Raw genomic sequence first — 20,326 nt, 5'->3', positions numbered from 1 at the left:
TAAACAGAAAGATCAAGACTATGAAGACACAGGCATCAGAAGTTAATCTTGAAGTTAAAATTGGGCAGTACTTGATTTTATTTTACAATTTAAGTCATATAGCTACTGAGGCTTAGAATTCTCTCTACAACCTTTAAACTAAGACTGCAACTGTTTCTAGACACCTGCGTATCAGTGGCATCACAAGAATCAAGGCGTTCAAAGGCATAGGCCTGTTAAGTTAGATCTCAAAATTTAAATTATAACTAATGAACGGAAGAAGAAATTTCCTGAAGATATCTAATACGTATCTTGAATGGAAACAGTGGTCTAGCATTTTGAAAATACGTCTGTCAATTGTTGAGAAAAGTGTTGTCGAAACATTTATACATCTAGAATCTATTGTCTAGGTCTAGATATCATCTCTAGATCTTTTATCTAATTTGTATTTTTACAAAATAAAACTACACACGAACGAAGATTACAATAATTCTAACACTAATAAAAATATATTTCTGGTAATTTCCCCTTATTCATCTGTGACGTAGACAGGTACAAAAATTGATCGCGGAAGTGACAATGGAAAAAAAAACATTCATAGGTAGAATCTCTAGAGTAGAGTCTAAACTAGTTAGGCCCGTGTTGAAGTGACTGGATTCTTTGTAAGCGTGCTACAGGTGAATATGTTTTGGTTTTAATATTTATTTTTGTTCATTAGAATCTTTGCTGACTTTTACAATTGCAGTTACTATCCACGTGCTTGAATGTTGAGCGCGAGGATTACAATTTCACAAAAGTTTTGCAAGTTGTTGACACTTTTGGCCTATTTTTACCTCCGCCGGATGCCATTTTGTCACCAACCATCATACGCTGTTACGGTGTCAAATTATCCTCACCGAATCAATCAACATTTCTTTGATTAAAAGGCTGTCGTTCGTTTGTTCTTGGAATTAACTATTTTTTTCACCAAATTGTCATTGTGCTTCTAGATCAGTAGATTCAATGTCTAGCACAAAGACAATGTAAAATAAAGTCTAGATCGACGTATAACTATTAAGAGTCTTAGTATAACTGAAGGTAAATTAAAATTGTGTTTATTGGAGCATTTCCTGGTTTGTGGTTCAGCGTGTCCATGTTTGCTTTCTTTGTAAAGATAGTTCTCCTAGATCTTAAGATGTAGTGATCTACATTATTGAGGTATTCACAGGTAATCACACCAGGTGAACATTGGATATTCCATCATCTTCACTTGAGGAAATAATCATCATTCATTACAACTTCTTACCAGTACAACTTGCTATAGATAATTATATTCCTAATGTGACTTATGTCCAGGTAGCACAGGTGAGGTGAGATGCAAGTTTCTAACCTTACAGGCAAAAATAATTTAGCTCTAACATCTAGAGACTATTTTGTTTGTAGGACAGGGACAGGTCTTCAGTCATCAGTTGGAATCATTCATCAAGGATTTTTTTTTTTTATTTGCTTGCTTAGGAATGTCAAAAATGAACTTATAAATAAGCACTCTTCATGTCATTGATACTCTATAGTGGATGATGAAGTTGTTGCTGCTTTATATAAATAGAATTCAGTATTTACTTATTTAATTTAAAAACTAATTAATTTTTTTCTCTAACCTATCATATATAGATTTAGTCTCTAGTTAGCTCCCAAATGCTATAGACTATAGTCTAGTAGTACTAGAATCTTGTGTATCAAGTAGACCAACACATGTATTTGTATTGTGACTATTGTGTACATTGACTATAACAATAACATTGACATTGTTATTGTTACCTGTCAACATTTCATTAAGTACATTTCACCTTCTGTGATTAAAATCTGAATTGTGTTGTAATGCCTGTGGACTATATTATATAACTATGGCATCTGCAAATATTTCCTTTACAGAAAATGAAATGTTATATTTTTAATTAAAATTGTTTCAAGTCACATGTTTTTTGTTGGACTTTTAACACACACTATGGTAAGAAATATTTTGTTGCTCTATGCCTCCCAAGCTCCAAGTTGTTAGAACAAACAAATGAGACAGCTCTTTGTCAAGACACTTAAAAATCATACTTGATAAGAAATAGATCATCTGACTTTTTAAATTCAGTATTTAATTAAAGCTGTGTTATTGTGGAGCACAATGTATTTGTATTTTCTTTTTCTTTTACAATAATCTGGGGGTTATTTTTTTATAAACTTGGGCTGCATCTAGGACAGAGAAACAAAGCATCCCTTCAAGGTGAAGACCAACTAAGGATTGGGTATGATAAAGTAAGGATTGGGTATGAGCAATATTTTCTTGTAAATGAAAAGAACTTAGGCTTTTTTTATTTCTGTGTTACATTTACAAATGTAGTGATAACTGTTAACATGTTGTTGTTTTTTTTTGTAGTGTTCAGTATTTGTGCATAATACTTTTATAAATATTTTGTTTGTTCAGGAATTTTTTCTTTCAACTGAGAATCTTCAGACTTTGTACTCTTCATCAGAGTCCAGCAGCTGCAGCAATATGTCCAACTCAGCCCCTCCACAGGGCCCACCTCAGATATCTAGGCCTGTGGAAAATAAGACACGCATTCAACGGCCAATGAATTGTAAAGTACTTCTTCTTAATGGGGAGGAATATGAAGTAGCCATTGATGTAAGTATAATTAGGCTAACTACGTCTTTAAACTGATCAAGAAGAAAATGGAAACTGTTTAATCAAATGTGCATTCTCATTGACAGAAACGCTCCAGTGGACAATTGCTGTATGAAAGAGTATGTGACTATCTAGACTTGCTTGAAAGGGATTATTTTGGTCTCCAATATAAGGAAGATTATGATCCTGAAAATGTCAAGGTAAAAAAAAAATGTAACTCTCATCAACATATATACAAAAAGTAAAAGACAGCTGTTATAACTAAGGTAAACTTGTATTTATTAATAGAAATACTTATGTTTTTCCAGTTTTGGTTAGACCTCAGTAAGAAGGTTACAAAGCAGAAGAAACGTATGTACCATTGTCTTGTCTTTGAGTTGCATTTCATCTTTTATGTAGTTTTGTGTTCTATTGTATTTCATTATATTCCTGTTGGGCTTTATTATTAGTATTTTAATTAATGGCATAAACATCAAAATATTTAAGGTGGCAAGATGGAGTTTGAATTTGCTCTCAAGTTTTACCCACCTGACCCTACTCAGCTTACAGAAAGTCTTACAAGGTATAACATTGTTTTTCTTTTCAACACAAAGTTTGTAGTGCTCCTCAAAAATAAAAGTATATTTTTAAAAAAATGTATATAAATTGGCTCTTTAAATTCCATAATTGCTTAAAAATTTTGTGGAATTCTCCCAAAGTTTTGAAGATTCCAAAAGTTTTCTCCCAGTAAGTATTTTTCTAGATACTGGTTTTATCCAAAGAATGAGCTCTTCCATAAGGACCATACATCCAACTTTTGACATTCCATGAAACTTGTGATGCTCAACTTGCTTACCAAGCTTTATTTTAAATCTAGGATTAGTTTTTAAATGAAAAAAAAAAAAAGGTCCATTTTAAATTGTAACTAATACCAGATATATCATAATTCCCTCATAAAGTAGTAAAGTTACATTACCTTTACATCTTCTGCCCAATATATAAAATTGCGAGGTCTGAAAGGGGAACTTGACTTCATTACTTTCTCCCTGGGGGTGGTGCTAGTTACTGGTCGAATTTTCAGCTCTAATTATTTTGGTGTAAGTGTGCATGTTTATGTACCAGATGTTGGTGAAGTATTATCTCTGTGATGGAAATACGATTTAAAATAAATTTCTATTGGCCAACTTCCCATGAAAAAATTTATTGTGATGGAAATAGGATTTAAAATAAATTTCTATTGGCCAACAGGGGAAAAAATGTTCTTCTTGGATCTTTTATCACCACAGTTTTCATTGGATTTTAAAATTCGTTTTATGTATTTAACATTTAGAAAATAATTAGTTTTAATTTTTAAAAGCATTCTAAGCTAATCAAAGAAAAACATTATTAGCCTTTTTTTGTGCAAATTATTTGTCTAGGGGATTTGGTTAAGGAACTAGAAAATAAATAGGAAATTATGCTTAGCATGTTTTAATTCTGTTTTTGATATTTCAGATATTTAGTTTGTTTACAAATCAGAAGAGATATTATCAGTGGAAAGTGAGTATTTGTTGTTCTTTTTTTGCTTCTTTTATTTAAAACACTCTCCCCAAATCAATTTTCAAATAATGATAAATAAAAGTTCTATGATCTGTATTTATTCTGTATTCTAAGTTAATCAACATTCAGTTTGTCTAAATATACATTACATAATGATGTGAAATTTTATTTACACTAATTTATTATTTGTTTGATGTTTCTCATTTTTGTTTAGTGGCTATCTACTTCTCAATAGTATATAAAATAACTTAACATTATTATTTGTGTTTTCCTCATTCAAATTATGAGATCAATGGGGTTTTTTTAAAGTTCGTAAAATTTTTGTTCTTTAATTCTGCTTTAGCATTTCCTGTAGTGAAAAAAGCATTGCTTTATTTTTAACCATATTTACATATTACTTTGTCAAAGTTTTATTATTAAATTCGCCTATGAAATACCATGCAAATGGTAAAACATTTTTTTTTTCAGATTGCCTTGTTCACAAGCTACACATGCTATGCTTGGCTCTTATGCAGTGCAAGCAGATATTGGTGATTATGACCCCATTGATCATGGTACTGGAATAGATTATATTCGAGACATGCCCTTTGCACCTGACCAAACAGAGGACTTACTCTACAAGATAGCAGCATTGCATAAACAACACAAGTACAGTTCTAGTTTTATTAATGTTTAGTTTTGCTGTATTAACTAGCAATATTTGTCAACATTTAGTCTTCTTGGCAGGAAAGCCAGTTTGGCAGTCATCTATTTTTTTTTTCACTTATTTCTTTCTCAATATACTTTCTAGTGCTGCTCTTTCATGTTTAGAACATTGCTTGTTGCAGCACTTCAATATATCAGTTATACTTTGAACATTATATGAGGAAAAAAAAAAGATATCAAAATTCTCCAGCACAGTATTGTGAATCAAAAGCATGCTAGAAAGGAACAATCACAACATAGAATAAGAGTTTTCTTATGTGTTATCCTCATTCTTCTTCTTGGCATTTGTGCCCATTCCAGATTGGATCCTAAAAAGAAATACTTTAAAGTGACTTAATAAATCAATTCTTCTAATTTTGTATATTATGCTCGTTTTAGGGGTCAAACACCTGAACAAGCAGAGATGCATTATTTGGAATACAGCAAGAAAATTGCTCTTTATGGTGTTGATCTGCATAAAGCTAAGGTTAGAGAATGGTAGAAAAAATAATATATTCTTGGCCTATCAGCAGGCAATCCATATTACTATCTGTAACATTTTCTAATGTAAACCAAATAAAATTGTACACTTTCTATTTGCTAGGATTCTGACTATGTTGATATCTTGTTGGGTGTTGGTTCCACTGGAATATCTGTGTACAGAGACAATTTAAGAATTAACAGATTTGTCTGGCCCAAAATTTTGAAAATTTCTTACAGAAGGAACAAGTTCTTACTTAGAATAAGACCTGCTGAGGTAATTGTTAAAACACAACTTTTTAAAAATCATTTAGAACATGTGTATTGCAGGAATGCCCAACTCTATTTGGTCTGCGGACCATTTTATTTTCCGACACTCATGTTGTGGGCATATCACTGAAAAGGTAGAAAAAATTTATGAAATTGACTTAAAATCATTTTATTAGAAACCTGAAGATTTGGTACATGTAATTTTCTGAATTAATGTAATTAATTTCTGCTACATAGATGAGGCATTGTGTCACAGCAGTGAATCTAGATGCATGTCTGTGAGACCATTAGCTATGTAGCATGTTATTTTGTTTCATCACTAAAAAGTGGGTTTACACAAATCAGTGCTTGTAAACATTGCAATCATCTTTAATGTTTGTTTTTGGACATTTGGAAACATTTCTGCAGGCAACATGAAGTAGAAATCAATTGTATGCATAGCTTGAAATTTGTCAAGCAAGGATGTCTGGCTTTGAAAGAAAATCAGTTCCAGTTGCAGGTCTGTTGGGGTACTTGTCACATTGGCCGCAAATTTTTTAAAAAGAAAAATCAAGAAAATCCATAAATCTTTCTCTGAAATTGGATCATTTTTTCTTTTGGAAGACATATTTAGCTGCTCATCATATTATAAAGCAGCACTAGTAGGTCACGGTGCACACTTTCAGCCTTGTTGCATGAAGAGTTGCAATTTCATTTGGAAGACACTTATGTCCACATACACATCTTGTCTTTCATTTGTTTGTTGATTTCATACAGATGTGACATGATGTTGCATAAAATCTCCCAAATATTACAGCCATAAGGTATTGTTTATTTAAGGCACTTGCATTGATTTCTCCATCATAAATATTTCAATTTCATGTCTAATATTTTTAAAACACATTTTGTACCTTTTCTTGGATTAACCAGTGCATTCTACTGTCAAAGAATTCATATTTGGATTCTAGTTATTTCAGAAAAACTATAAAATTCAATGACAGTGATGTAATGAAATTTACTGTACACAGTTATCATCTCCTGGTCCAGATTTAACACTTTGCCAAAGATTGGGGCCAGGTTCCGACTAAATCTTGTTGCCAGTCCAATGTAAAATCCAATTATTTTTCAGCTACCATTAATTCCCACTAATTTTTTCCAAGAAAGAAAAAGATACTTTATGATGGTTGAAATTCTTTAAACAGGTTTTAGTTAATGGTGGTCCCATGCATGCTTCTCATAGCCGCTCTTCTGCTATTTCTAAATTGTTTTTACCACCAATAAATACCACGATGGACTCATCAGCGGCAATAGAAAATATTTCAAAGTCTATGTCTCTTAGTTTTATACTAATTTTACCCATACCTCGTAATCACCTTGTAATGGTCATTAGAAAAAGGCTGATAGCTTCAACCCCATCCTTTTGTTTAGGAAAAGGGCCTCTTTTTTCATATAGGATGAGAGCAACTAGGTAGCTTTCCCTTACTGCTGACTGATTTTTTTTTTTGTCAGTACTGCAGTCTTTAGACAGAAGTTTCTAAATTCAGTTTTATTGCATTTTCTACACTTTGTGCCAATGTTTTGGCAGGCCATATAGCACCGAGGTCCATGGGAAGTATTTGGGGCATCCCTGGTGTATTGCAAATCTGAGATAAATAATTTCTCTAAATGTTAATCTCTAGTTTGAAACTTATGAGAGCTGGGTGGCATTCAGACTTCCTAACAACAAAATGGCCAAGCGTATATGGAAGATTTCTGTTGAGCATCATGCTTTTCTTAGGTGAGTTAAATTTATTCATTAAAATATAAATTTGAGGTTCAAACTTAGTTCAGTTTGATTGATAATCAATAATATGGCATATTCATATTGTTCACTTCTGTGACATTTTTTTTTTTATTTCATAAGGGATCATTTTTTATTACAATCAGTAAAAGTTGTAGTAGCCTCAAGACTTTAAACTCATTTGAGATATCATACATGAAGCTGAAATGTAAACTGTATGTATATAGTTTCCAAAGTCATCAAATCCCTTTTAAAAAGCTTATTATACGGTAGTCAATCAGAAAGATTTTGAATTAATATAATATTTGTTTCCTTTGATTGTATACATACTTTTAAAACCTTAACTTCCAAAGAAAGGTGATGGATTTATTGCCCCTAAATAGACTACAGTCTCATTTGCATCATATATGGCCATTTATGTTTGTCACACCTGGGTCTTTAGCCATGTAAATTACTGCACTCTTATAAAATGGTTGAAGACTTTCCTTGACCACTTCTAATAGATAATTACAATTATTAGCATTTTTTAAAACTTGTTTTCAACAGACTCCGGTCTGCTGATGATGCTAAAAAAAGAACTGGCTTTCCAAGATTTGGTTCCAAATATCGTTACTCTGGGCGCACACTTTATCAAACTCGGCTAAATGCATCAATGGCTGACAGACCCTCCAAACAGTTTGAGAGAACACACAGCCGACAGTCATTGAATTCAGTTCTCAACAACAACAGATCAAGAAGTCTAGACAACTGTGAGTTAGTTGGCATTAGTTTTGTTTTGTTTTTTTTGTTGGGTTTATTTAATTTAATTTTTTCAATAAATATTTTTACTAATTACGATTTTCTGTATTTTTTCATTACAGTGAATCACAGACGAGAACCATTTTTGGAGCAGCGCACAATGGAGATTCAAAACTTATCTTTTGATACTCTAAGAGAAGAGAGAATGGAAATTAGGAATCGTACAGTGCTGTCCCGGGTCAATGAAGATTCTTTCCATGAGGACAGTAGAAATGCTTCTTTTATAGAAGAGGACAGGACACCATTTCAATCTCCTCTACCTCGAGAAGAATCTCCCAAATTGATTACTCGGCAAGTTATAAGACAGCCAGGTACATTTTATAATTCATTTACATTTTTATTGTTATTATTATTGTTGCTGTTAGATGTAGGCCAATTAGTACTTTTTTTTAAAGTAATAGCACATTTTATTTTTCAAAACAATTCAAATTCCTTTCAAAGAGATGAGAAAAATCTAAAATTGATTTATGTAAAGTGCTGTTACCATTCTGCTAGGTACTAGAAACTGATCCATTGTTTCTTAGGGAATCCTGATATGTCTTCTTATTTAAAAAAAAAACAACACATAAACACATATTAAGAAAAAAAAATATTAAGAACCATTCAATTAAAATATTTAACATATTAAATTTCCCAAAATTTTGATTATGATATAAATCTACTGTGCCCACTTCCTAATAGAGTATAAATTATTTTCAAAACAGTTCCAGAAGAAGACTCTGATCTGGATGACAGACTTCCTGCTCCACCAAAAGAATCACCAGAAGAAGTGCGCAGGATACTACCTAAAAAGAATGTATCAAATAATGCACACCTAGGTGGTGTACCAACACCGATAGCTCTAGCAGTGCAAACTAAAAGGCAAAAGTCTGAGAGTGAATCAGATAGGTCTTCTAGAGACAGTCGAAGATCTTCTAGAGACAGTGCTAGCTCACAAGGTAGTTTTGATGCACGAAGAGCTGTACAGGAAGTAATTCCTCCTCCTAAATTGAAGCCTGAAGTTGCTGCCAAGCCTGGTAAAGAGAAACCTCCTGTAGCAAAGGTAAATGTTTAATATTTAATACAAATATATTTTCAGACATAAACATTTACATAACTTTATGGGTTTAGAAACAGTTCATGAATGTGGACTGTTTTAAAATTAGTTGGAAACTATTCCTTTATAGAGGCAATTTGTTAAAGTTATCATTATATTGTAGAAAGTTTTGTTGTTTAAAAAATTTAAAAAAAAACTATAAAATGATGTATTCAGATAGATTAATCTTCATTAAATTGATATAAAAGCTAGACCATGATAAGACATTAAATTTAACATGATTATTTCCCTACATTTAAAATCCTGTAGATCTGAACATTTTTATCCTACAATTCATTGCCCAGTCCCATGTAGTGCTGCCACAATGACATGCTTTAATAACATTGAGACTTGTAAATGTTTAAAATGTAAAAATAATAATGATAATGTCTTTGAATGCAGTGTTTCACATGACTATAAGCAATCCTAGCTGTGACCTGCATATTTTTCCACATCTTTTGCAGACAAAGCTTTGCTTGCCTGGGGTCTATTTAATTTTTTTTTATGTACTCTGTGCCTGACTTCTACAATGGCTTTTCTTTGATCCTTAAATGTGTGTCTCACAGCCTTTGTGAGAACTCTCCAATTGTCTCTTTCCAAAGCCATCTTCTGTCAGCTACTTTCCTTGAAGCCAGAGAGGATAAAATGGCACCTGAGTTTATAGCACTTGCCTGGGGGTGCGGGGGACACACTTCTTTTACACCATCCACCTTTAAGCTCACCAAAGGTCACCTTTGGCAAGTGGTCATCCCTCATGCAGAATAAGTGACATTGCACAGCTTTTGAATGGTAAGTAGTCTTGCCAGCATGTGCCCATTACGTTGCAAATGCACCTTTGATGGTAGCATTTGAGGAGCAAGAGAAGGCAGGTCTCAGAGCCATGCAAAAGTGTAGTGAGAACAACTGCTTAAAAACATTGATTTTTGCTGTTAGAGAGACATACCATCATTCTCTCAATTGGAGGTGACCAAAAGCACTGTTGGCCTTACAAAGATGGTTGTCTATTTCTTTAGACAGTGGGGCATTGTTGGACACTAAACTGTCCACACAAATGCAGTTTATTCTGAATGTTTAATTTTATATAAATGTTGTTTGTTTTCTTAATTCTGAGGATCTCATTTAGTATTTATAATGAGTCTCTACTGAATATTTTAGAAACCTGAGAAACCACCAGTAGCACCTAAACCTGGCAAGAAAGAAAAGGATGATGACTCTGGTAAAGAAAATGATAGCAAGAAAGCTTTAGATAAAGAGAGTAAAAAGGACAAGAAAGAAAAAGTCACCAGAAAAGATAGCAAAAAAGAAAAGGAGAAAAAAGAAGACAAAAAAGACAGTAAAAAGGATTCAAAGAAAGAGAAGGATGCCAAAAAGGGGAAAGAGTCAACTGCTTCAAAGAAAGGCAAGGAAGAAGTTCGTGAAGTTTTTATGTAATATTTTAGTTCACTTTAGGGGTATGCATTATGTTTTTGATGTTCCAATGTGTATCAGGTTTTATTTCTTTCTTTTTTTTTTTAAGAACAAAACAGTGCATTTCGATCTGTGGTGATAGATCATTTCCTTACTTTTTATTTTATATACACATTGTAAACTGCTCAGTGAGGATAAAGTCATTTTAAACAATATGTTTACTTTGACAGGTTGGGAAATGAAAATGCAGAGATTTTCATTTGTATAGTCATTTATGAAAATTATGTACATATGAAAATTTTAGGCAGCCATTATTTGCATGACAACAGAGATTACAATTTAAACTCCATATCATTATTATGTTTATATTGTTGTGTAATGATTGTCATAATTATTTGTTTAATTGAAAGTATGTTGTGCTGGCTAATAGAAATAAACATTTTTACATTCATAAATCATTGCCTAACAGTGACATAAATTTCCTGTGTATAAATTTACTTTCTGTTGCTTCATAAGATCTGACATTTCTTAACTCAAGAATCAATCAAGAGGATTCAATTTTTTTGTTCATGGGGTGGGGGACCTGCAGTTTAAGAGCTGCATATAAAACTTTTTCTACAGAGTGGGAATTGAGAAGGGGAAATTACTTATTGGCTTAAACATCTTTCTTATTGCTCCCTTAACTTTCGCACCTAGTTTAAGCTTAACATGGAATAAGATGTATATTGTGATATGCATTAAAGCTTTAGAACACTTTCTGTTCACTCCTATCTTTCGACTAGCAAAGGCAGTTTACAAAGAAAGACTTGTAACATTTTATATTTACTTTACAAGTATTACATATATTTAGTCCCTCATACCATGTAAATACAAAGTGTAGGTTTGTTTACCTTTTGTACATTCCTTTTATGTTATACATTTTATAGCCTTGTTGTATTTTGTCAAAAGCAGTTATTTCAGAACATTCCAGAACAAACTATTTACAAACCCCTATTGTTGAAATTTTTATATTCTAACATTTTTTAATTGATGAAATTCTCTTAAGCTATATATAGATTTTACCAGATAATTTTATTATAAAAGCACTTCAAAATGAATTTTTGTGTTCATAATGTAAATAAATTCATTAAAACTAGAAAATACAATTTGGGCATACCTATATTTTTTAGTTACTTGCAATTTTTATACACAATGGAAATGTTGCTCAAGGGAATGAACTCGATATGGAAATGACTTGAACAGGAAATTGTTTTTGTGTCTTGTCACAAAGTGCACTGATTTTCAACTGTAGAAAACTTTTTACTGGTAACCTAATATTAAAAACCTATTCTTCATATAATTTCTATTTAAATTGAATCTAGTATACTTGAATACATCACACATTCTCCATGCCTGTATATGTATATATTACATTTCATCTTTTATGCAATAAATTGCAAAACGTCAATTTTATTTATCATACAACATTTTATTTCTCAATGTATGATTGTTAGAATGTTCTGACATTGATATAAAGTTGTTCTTATTTATTTTCAGTTCAACTATTATTAATAATGGCAATGCTAATAGAAAATAAAATTGATCTTGTTTTGATAGGTGAAACTTTTTTTTTTCAAAGGTGCTTAGGTTTTAAAACTGGGTACTAATTTATCAACAGTAAACAGTAATTTTCTGTACGGTGGTTTATTTCATAAATATGTTACTGAAAGACACAAATGTGGGCGTATGAGGAAAACATTTTTTTGCATTATAAACATAAAAACAAAACATGTGGCCTTGCCACTTGTTTACCTCTTCCTCTCTTAAAAGCATAATTTGGTGTGGAGAGAATTTTATGGCTGTTGAGTGTGAGCAAATTAGCTTAATTTTTTTTCAAAATCACATATCTAATGTAATGAAATAAACTTTCAATATATATATATATATACACATATACAGGATAATTCCAAGTTAATCCTTACATAGATAAACTATTACATAAATGAAAGTATTTTAAACATTTTCACCCAAATAAAAAAAAAGTTTTTTTTAATTTGAAAATGGTTCTACAAATTATTAATTATGAACACAAAAAAAAAAGGTTGTGAATATGGGGACATGTCAAGCAATCAAATGCAAAACAAAAGTAAAAAAAAAAGTGAATATAAAAATTCTCTGCATTCAGTATCATTGGGCAACATTGTTTGCTTGTCATCAGTTTGTATGCAAAATAAATCATTAAAAGCTCAAATTACATTACATTAAAGTGAATGAAATAGCTCCAATTGTGTAATCAAGACATAGTAATTAACAAACTAACACAAAATATTTTTCACTTGAATAGTTCATGGATTTCTACACAGTCGGAATATTTTCTATTGCACACTGAAGCTCATCTTCTAAATCTGTGACCAAGGAAGAATACAGTAAAGAAATTGGTTGTGAAGCGGGTTCGTGGTTACTATTATATTTGGTGTTAGACGAAGGCTCTCCAAAACCTGAATCTCGTTTATATTGAGCTATGGAAAAAGATTGTGTATTATTACCAGCTGCACAGAAACAGGACATGGATCTGCTGGGAAAATTTGGTGACGTGCATCTATCTACTGGGGACATGGTAGAGTACATGCCTGGACTGGAATCAGAAACAGGTGATGAAGATGAGTTCACAAACGGGGATTTCATACTTACAAAGAAATCTACCGTGTCCTGGATAGATAAGTCTGTGATATCTTCAACGTAGCCTGACGATGGAGGAGAAGGCAGAGAGTTTTCACTATCCAAAAATGAAGCTTCTATTTTATTTATCTCATTCGCCATAGACAAGGGTGTGCTTGAGAACGGTTGTCGTCCATAACTTGAAATATCACTGTAGTCGTAGTATGTCGGACTTGAACACTGGTAACGTTCTGGAGAACGATAAATCGACCCTGAGTTTCTTGTATAACCATAACTAGGTAAAGTATAAGGAGCGTATCTGTTTGAACTGGTTAAAGGCGATGACATCAAGACTGGCTGGTACCTTTGTGTTGAGGTAAATAGATAAGGGGACAGCATCTGTTGAGCTTGTGTCGAAAAGCCCATAGCCTCCATTCTCGACACAAGGCTAGCTCGACGTCTGCAGCTTTCACACGCGCAGCTTTGGGAGCCCATCATAATCATCTGAGGAGTACTCATAGACAGAGTTTTCTTTCTTTCGTAGCCTCCCGAACTACCACTTATGTTACTGCTAGTTAGAATAGGAGACGGAGAAATATTAGCTAAAATTCGCCTTGTTGGAAAAGGATGATGGCGATGACGAGCTCTTTGGGATAAAGTAATGTCTTCTCGTCTATAACCTTTCAAAGAGCTTGTTTGTGTTTCTGCAGGATTGATGGGTCTGGCTCCCACAAAACTGGTTGCGAGACCACCTTTGAAAGAAACAGATTCAGCTATGCTTACATTGTGACTGCTTGGTGGCTCCATGGGAGTCCGGTGAAAATTGCTAGTGCTAATTATGTTACTATTTTCTTTACTGTTATAGCAAGGTATTCGTTTGATCAAAGTTGTGCAGTTGGAATTTCCCGTCAAGACAACCGGATTAGGACTTTTGTTCATGTCTTTAGACTTCAAACTACCATTATTTTTTGCAATGTTCTTTTGTTTTTTTCTATCAGTATTGTCAGGAATTCGAAAACCTTCAATCGACCTGTTTATAGCTGTACATAAGCAGGGGTCCTCTCTACAGTTCTTACATCGTAACACACATTTGCTGCTCGAGCAACCGGTGCCGTTTCTGTTTATATTTACTTGGTTGCATTTGAGTTCGCATTCTTTGGAAGAAGGCGTTATCACCACATGATTGTTTGTTGTGCAAGCGGGTGTTACCGAATTGGTTTTAATCAAAGTTGGCTTTCCAAACATCCCAACTCCCCATTGTTGCCGCATTTCCTCTGGTAGCAGAGAGCTCGGACTTACGTTGTAGCCAAACCCTTTGCACTTACAATCTGATGGCTTTTTCCTAGAATTCTTTTTAATAGTATAGTCGGCGATGGGGTTCTCATCAGAAAAAACAGACGGTAAAAATGGATCCCCACGTTTCATTGCACTTGTTTTGATTGGTGTGGTTAGTCTTATCGACTTCCGCTCTTTATATTTTGCTTTGTTTTCGTTTTTCGGTTGATCGGCTGCACCAGAGAATAAAGAGGAAGGTGGGGTTTTCACGCCTGGTGATACGTCTATGTCCAGAACTTCATTGGGGTGGACAACTGTTGCTTTTAGATTGGATTCATCGTCATCAGTACAAAACATCGTTTGTTGAGCTCTAGGACCTGGAAAACAGATGAGCCCAATTTGCATTTGTATTTTATTTGAGGAAAATGAACATAAATAATATCAGCTAAACCATCTGAATTATTGTTTTCAAAAGATTTTAAAAATATGTAAAATTAATAGGTCTGTAGAGATATACATCTAGTTTTACTAAGCACCAAAATTAAGTGTGTGTGTTTTTAACCACACATTTTATGTGTATACATTTTTGGTAGACCTAATTTACCCAATGAAAAATCTTACTCATAAATCGATGTAGGCCTATGTGTTTGAGTTTGGATACTGTCACAGTCTATACTAGACTCTACTACGATATACGCATATTTATTAGGGTATATGTTTTTTTTTTGTTTTTTTTTTCAGAAAGAAGAAACTTCAAAAGAAAAAAAAAATAAACAAAGGAAATGTGCAATTGATGAAATATTTTGCTTTAGTTTGTATTCAATCCGAAATATAGTTAAAGAAATGACAATGTTTATATGTAGCATTTTGCTAACATTTGATTTTTATTGAGATTACTAGTTATTTGTAAATGTTTGTAAAAACTTTGTAGATCTAGATGTTTTGGATGTTTCTTCAGAATTGAAGATAATCTACTTCCTAGCCCAAGCCTCCCGCAGGACTACGGGGAATGGCAGCTAGCAGGGTATGAACCCGGGACAATCGAGCCGCCTAGCGCGCACATATATGTGTGTGTGTTAGTGTGTGTATTATAGTATGTCTGTATAGATTCTAGAAGTAGGTTACACAAGTATCATTGCATTAGCGAGTTCGCAGCAATGTGGTTTTATCAGTGACCCCTGGGTCGATCTAATAACCGTCATTTCGGCGTAGCTCAATAGGCGTATGTATTCTGAGTTTCATATTATTTCAGTACAACATCATACACATTGATTTGTCTGGGAGAAGTTACCTTAAAATAAAAGCCATCATTGTTTTTTTTAAAGTTCCGTCTGCGATGCAAGAGCGCCTACACTCGTTACAGCGTCCTACTCATTTAAATGGAAAGAACCTGCATGAGCTTTCATTGGTGCGGCAATGCCGTGCTAAATTGTGCGCCACTCCAATGATGCACACTGAAACTATGCAAGAATAAATGTTAATTAAATGATTATTTATTTAATACTTACTTAGCAATAATTAAAATATGTTTGCCGTAGAATTGGGCCTATTTTAATATTACCTCTTAGCAACATTAGAAATGTATCCTATAAACCTTTATTTATTTACAACATATTTAGTGATTTAAAAAAAAAAACACTATTGCGAATGATTATAATTTAATCTTCACGTGTTAGTGTTTGGTTTCAGTTTAAGGGCACACTGAAATTATGCAAGAATAAATGTTAATTAAATGATTATTTAATACTTACTTAGCAATAATTAAAATATGTTTGCCGTAGAATTGGGCCTATTTTAAAATTACCTCTTAGCAACATTAGAAATGTACCCTATAAACCTTTATTTATTTACAACATATTTAGTGATTTAAAAAACAAAAAACACTATTGCGAATGATTATAATTTAATCTTCACGTGTTAGTGTTTAGTTTCAGTTTAAGGGCGTACACTTCCGCTTAACCCACGTGCTACAGAAAACAAACTAAAATTAGAAAAAAAAAATTAACAATGCGATTTATTGCCTCATTTTAGACAATCTTTCGTACTGTTCACAATGACGTGCAAAAGCTCATCATTATTAGCATGATTATTAATTGCGTAATGTAAGCATCTTAAACCCTAACTGGAGCTCAGATAGTGAAATAATTCAATACCCTTAAATGCTTTCTACAAAGGCCTAGATCTAGTGAGGGCATAGAGATTTCATTCTAAGGGAGCTTTTGCAAAGACAAGAACCGAGGACGAAAAGAGAACTTCAATACAAACTCCAGGCGGACAAGACTTTGGGTTCGCCTAGTAACGTGAAATACTGCATTTATCCTTAATCTTCGGAATCGAAGACAATGCCTTATATATGGGGTGGGCGAATTACAATCTCGCGGATCACAGGCGGCCCGCCGGAGTGTTTTATGCTGCCCGCGAATACCTACAGAAATTAAGTTATTGGTCAACATGCATGACTAGATGCATGACGCGTAGGACGTAATCATCTTCTTTTTTGAAGTAACGTCTGTATTATATAAGATAATATAAGTGTGCCAAGAGATTACACAAATAAAAAATGCAAATACATTTTTAAAAAAATAATTTTAAATAGCTATAAAGACTATTGAAACGTCTGATTAGTATCACTTGTGATGAAGAAGCTAAAGAAACATTGTATCTAAGCGTCATTCTAAAACGTTTAAAGAAAATTTTAAGATTATTCTTATTGGTAATATTCCGAAACATTCAGTCGATACACAAACTCAGGCCTGCAATAAATAAATGTGTTAAAAGTGTTGATTTCGCTTGGAACAAGATGGCAAGTGTAACAACTGATGGATTGGGGGGGGGGGGTCGAAGTTTAGTGACTTTGTTTTTGCTTGATTTTGTTTATTTTAGGTGCGATTTTAATACTAAACCATCACTTGTCCCAGGACAGCCAAGGGGGTTTTGATTTTAAAACCCCCTACCAGGGGCTTTGCAGTTAAATCCCCCTCTTCTATAAAACAATTTTAAAAAAGTGCAAATCACAATCTCCAAATTCCAAGAACACAGCTAAGTAAGATTTTGATTTTAAAATCCCCTCCAAAATTTACGATTAACCCCCTCTTCAATATCAAAAAAGCAAATTACAAACTCAAAATTCTATGAGCTAAGCCAATGGGTTTTGAGTTTAAACCCCCTTCAGCGGGTTTGAAGCTTAAAAAATACCTCTTCAATATAAAAAAAAAGAAAATTACGCATTCAAAATGCTATGAGCATAGCCAAATGGGTTTTGAGTTTAAACCCTCCTTCAGCGGGGTTTAAAGCTAGAAAAAGTATGTCTTTAGTATAAAAAAAAAGCAAATTACACACTAAAATATTTGAGCGTAGCCAAGTCAATGGGGGTTTTTGAGTTTAAACCCCCCTCCTCCAGATGGCTTTTTTTTTAAAGTTTAAAACCCCTACAGATGCGTTTGAGTTTAAAATCCCCCTACAGAGAGTTTTGAGGTTGAAAACCTCTCTCTTCAAAATTATTCTAAAGCAAACTGCAGTCACCAAATTCTATGACCGTAGCTAAATGGGGTTTTGAATTTAAAGAGATTTTTTAGTTTAAACCCCCCCAACAGATGATTTTGACGATAAAACTTCACTTTTCGGTATAAAATCTAAAGCAAACTACAGTCACCTAATTCCAAGAGCGTAGTCAAGAGAGGTTACACATTTCTACCAGTGGCTGGGCTCCATTAATAAAGTGCAGTGAACAGTCATCTGCCGAAATTGAAAAACACTAAATGTGGCTCAACAAAGATGGCTAAGACAGATTTTAGGAGTCAGTTATAGAGATCGGGTCTAAATCAAGGAAAACCTATGCCGAACTGGGAGTCGACCCCTTAGTAAGGTTGTGAAAGAGCGTCGCATGAGGATTTGAACCCGAAATGAAATCCCCCCCCCCCGCGGGGGGGGGGGGGGAGACGGACTTAAGTGACTGATTTTTTGCTTTGATTTTGTTTATTTTAGGTGAGATTTTAATACTAAACCATCACTTGCCCCAGCGCAGCCTAGGGGGTTTTGAGTTTAAAACCCCTACAAGGCGGTTTTGCAGTTAAATTCTCCTTTTCTATAAAACAAAACAAACAAAAAAATAATTCAAACGACAATCCCCAAATTCCAAGAGCATAGCTAAGGATGATTTTGATTTTAAAACCCCCTCCGAAATTTACTATAAAACCCCCTCTTCAATATAAAAAAGCAAATTACACACTGATAATGCTATGAGCGTAGCCAAAGGGGTTTTGAGTTTAAACCCCCCTTCAGCGGGATTTTAAAGCTAAAAAAACACCTCTTCAATATGAAAAAAAGCAAATTACACACTACAAATTCTATGAGTGTAGCCAAAGGGTGTTTTGAGTTTTAAGTTTAAACCTCTTCCCCTTCAGTGGGGTTTGAAGATAAAAAAAATACGTCTTCAATATAAAAAAAAGCAAATTACACACTCAAAAATCTTTGAGAGTAACCAAAGGGGTTTTAAGTTTAAATCCCCCCTTCACCGGGGTTTGAAGCGAAAAAATACCTCTTCTATAAAAAAAAAATAAGCAAAGTACACACTCAAAATGCTATGAGCGTAACCAAAGAGGGTTTTGAGTTTAAACCCCCTTCATCGGGGTTTGATGCTAAAAAAATACCTCTTCAATATAAAAAAATGTAAATTACACACTAAAATTCATTGAGCTTAGCCAAGCCAAAGGGGAGTTTGAGTTTAACCCCCCTCCTCCAAGTGACTTTTTTTTAGTTTAAAACCACTCAAGATGTTTTTGAGTTTAAAATCCCCCTACAGAGAGTTTTGAGGTTGAACCCCCCCCCCCTCCCTTTCATTACTATTCTAAAGCAAACTACACTCACCAAATTCTATGAGCGTAGCTAAATGGGGTTTTGAATTTGTTAAAATAAAACTCAAGAGATTCTTTTGGTTTAAAACTCCACGACAGATTATTTTGACGATAAAACTTCCCTTTTCGATATAAAATCTAAAGCAAACAAAAGTCACCTAATTCCAAGAGCGTAGCCAAGAGAGGTTGCAAAATTTCTTCCAGTGGCTGGACTCCATTAATAAAGTGCAGTGGATAGTCATCTACCGAAATTGAACAAAGACTAAATGTGGCTCAACAAAGAAGGCTAAGACGGATTTAAGGAGTCAGTTATAGAGATCGGGTCTCAATCAAGGAAATGCTATGCCGAACTGGGAGTCGACCCCTTGGTAAGGTTGTGACAGAGCGTCACATGAGGTTTGCGGGAAATGTATTCCGACAAAATGAATTAGGCATAATAAGAGTTGCAATGACATGGAGGCCATTACGAGGAAATCGCAAACAGGAACATTACATTATTACAACTTCACGCCACACTTTCTAGAGGTCCTCAGAGCAGGTGGGAAGAGGGTTCAGACATTGCCAGTGACAGATTTTTGTGGAAACAGCTAGCCGCCCAATGAGCCGAACGGCGCGGGAGGATCTAAGTCAGTAAGAATAACACAGGTTTTGAAATAAAACTTTTAATAACAGAATAATGCACTGTAGATACCTCAGAATATGCATTTTTTAGGCTTTCAATACCGGGAATAGTGCTTGGCGGCGGGGCTTCGCCCCGCGCTGGGGGAGCTCACATCGCTCCCCCAGACCCCATTACTATTGAGAGCGGGGAGTCTACAAATTTTCCACTAACTCCAGGAAGAACCTATTCTAGGGTATAATAAACGTCTTTAGAAAGAATGAAGTACAGAATGTAATAAAGATTAATTATACACACACATATTGTGAAGAAACAAGTC

General features: G+C 33.8%; 2 protein-coding genes across 4 annotated transcripts; one reads left to right on the top strand and one right to left on the bottom strand.

Moving 5' to 3' along the window:
* Positions 1-510: 510 nt before the first annotated feature.
* On the top strand, positions 511-12,075 carry LOC106063051 (protein 4.1-like). 3 transcript variants are annotated; one of them, XM_013221358.2, is made up of 14 exons: positions 511-656; positions 2,432-2,632; positions 2,719-2,832; positions 2,941-2,983; positions 3,119-3,194; positions 4,106-4,150; positions 4,619-4,798; positions 5,234-5,321; positions 5,439-5,591; positions 7,243-7,340; positions 7,890-8,092; positions 8,204-8,452; positions 8,846-9,183; positions 10,372-12,075. In XM_013221358.2, the coding sequence occupies exons 2-14, from the start codon at positions 2,501-2,503 to the stop codon at positions 10,645-10,647; spliced, it is 1,995 nt and encodes a 664-aa protein (XP_013076812.1). In that variant the 5' UTR covers positions 511-656; positions 2,432-2,500; the 3' UTR covers positions 10,648-12,075. The 3 variants fall into 3 exon arrangements, with proteins under 3 accessions (XP_013076812.1, XP_013076814.1, XP_055885557.1); XM_013221360.2 differs by lacking the exon at positions 511-656 and adding an exon at positions 755-1,056; XM_056029582.1 differs by lacking the exon at positions 511-656 and adding an exon at positions 1,162-1,186.
* On the bottom strand, positions 10,490-15,970 carry LOC106063052 (uncharacterized). Its single transcript, XM_013221361.2, has 2 exons — positions 15,827-15,970; positions 10,490-14,912 (listed from the first exon to the last, which is right to left on the bottom strand). The coding sequence occupies exon 2, from the start codon at positions 14,890-14,892 to the stop codon at positions 12,958-12,960; it is 1,935 nt and encodes a 644-aa protein (XP_013076815.1). The 5' UTR covers positions 14,893-14,912; positions 15,827-15,970; the 3' UTR covers positions 10,490-12,957.
* Between the last annotated feature and the right edge of the window lie 4,356 nt (positions 15,971-20,326).

Source organism: Biomphalaria glabrata, chromosome 5 (genome assembly GCF_947242115.1).
Source record: "Biomphalaria glabrata chromosome 5, xgBioGlab47.1, whole genome shotgun sequence".
NCBI lineage: Eukaryota > Metazoa > Mollusca > Gastropoda > Planorbidae > Biomphalaria > Biomphalaria glabrata.
This window is presented reverse-complemented; position numbering and strand designations above follow the sequence as displayed.

Excerpts from the sequence above, each read along its gene's own strand:
- LOC106063051 (XM_013221358.2), top strand. The coding sequence starts at position 2,501 with ATGTCCAACTCAGCCCCTCCACAGGGCCCACCTCAGATATCTAGGCCT. Across the intron at positions 5,322-5,438 it reads TTGATCTGCATAAAGCTAAG|GATTCTGACTATGTTGATAT; the intron begins GTTAGAGAATGG and ends TCTATTTGCTAG. Across the intron at positions 5,592-7,242 it reads TTAGAATAAGACCTGCTGAG|TTTGAAACTTATGAGAGCTG; the intron begins GTAATTGTTAAA and ends GTTAATCTCTAG.
- LOC106063052 (XM_013221361.2), bottom strand. The coding sequence starts at position 14,892 with ATGTTTTGTACTGATGACGATGAATCCAATCTAAAAGCAACAGTTGTC.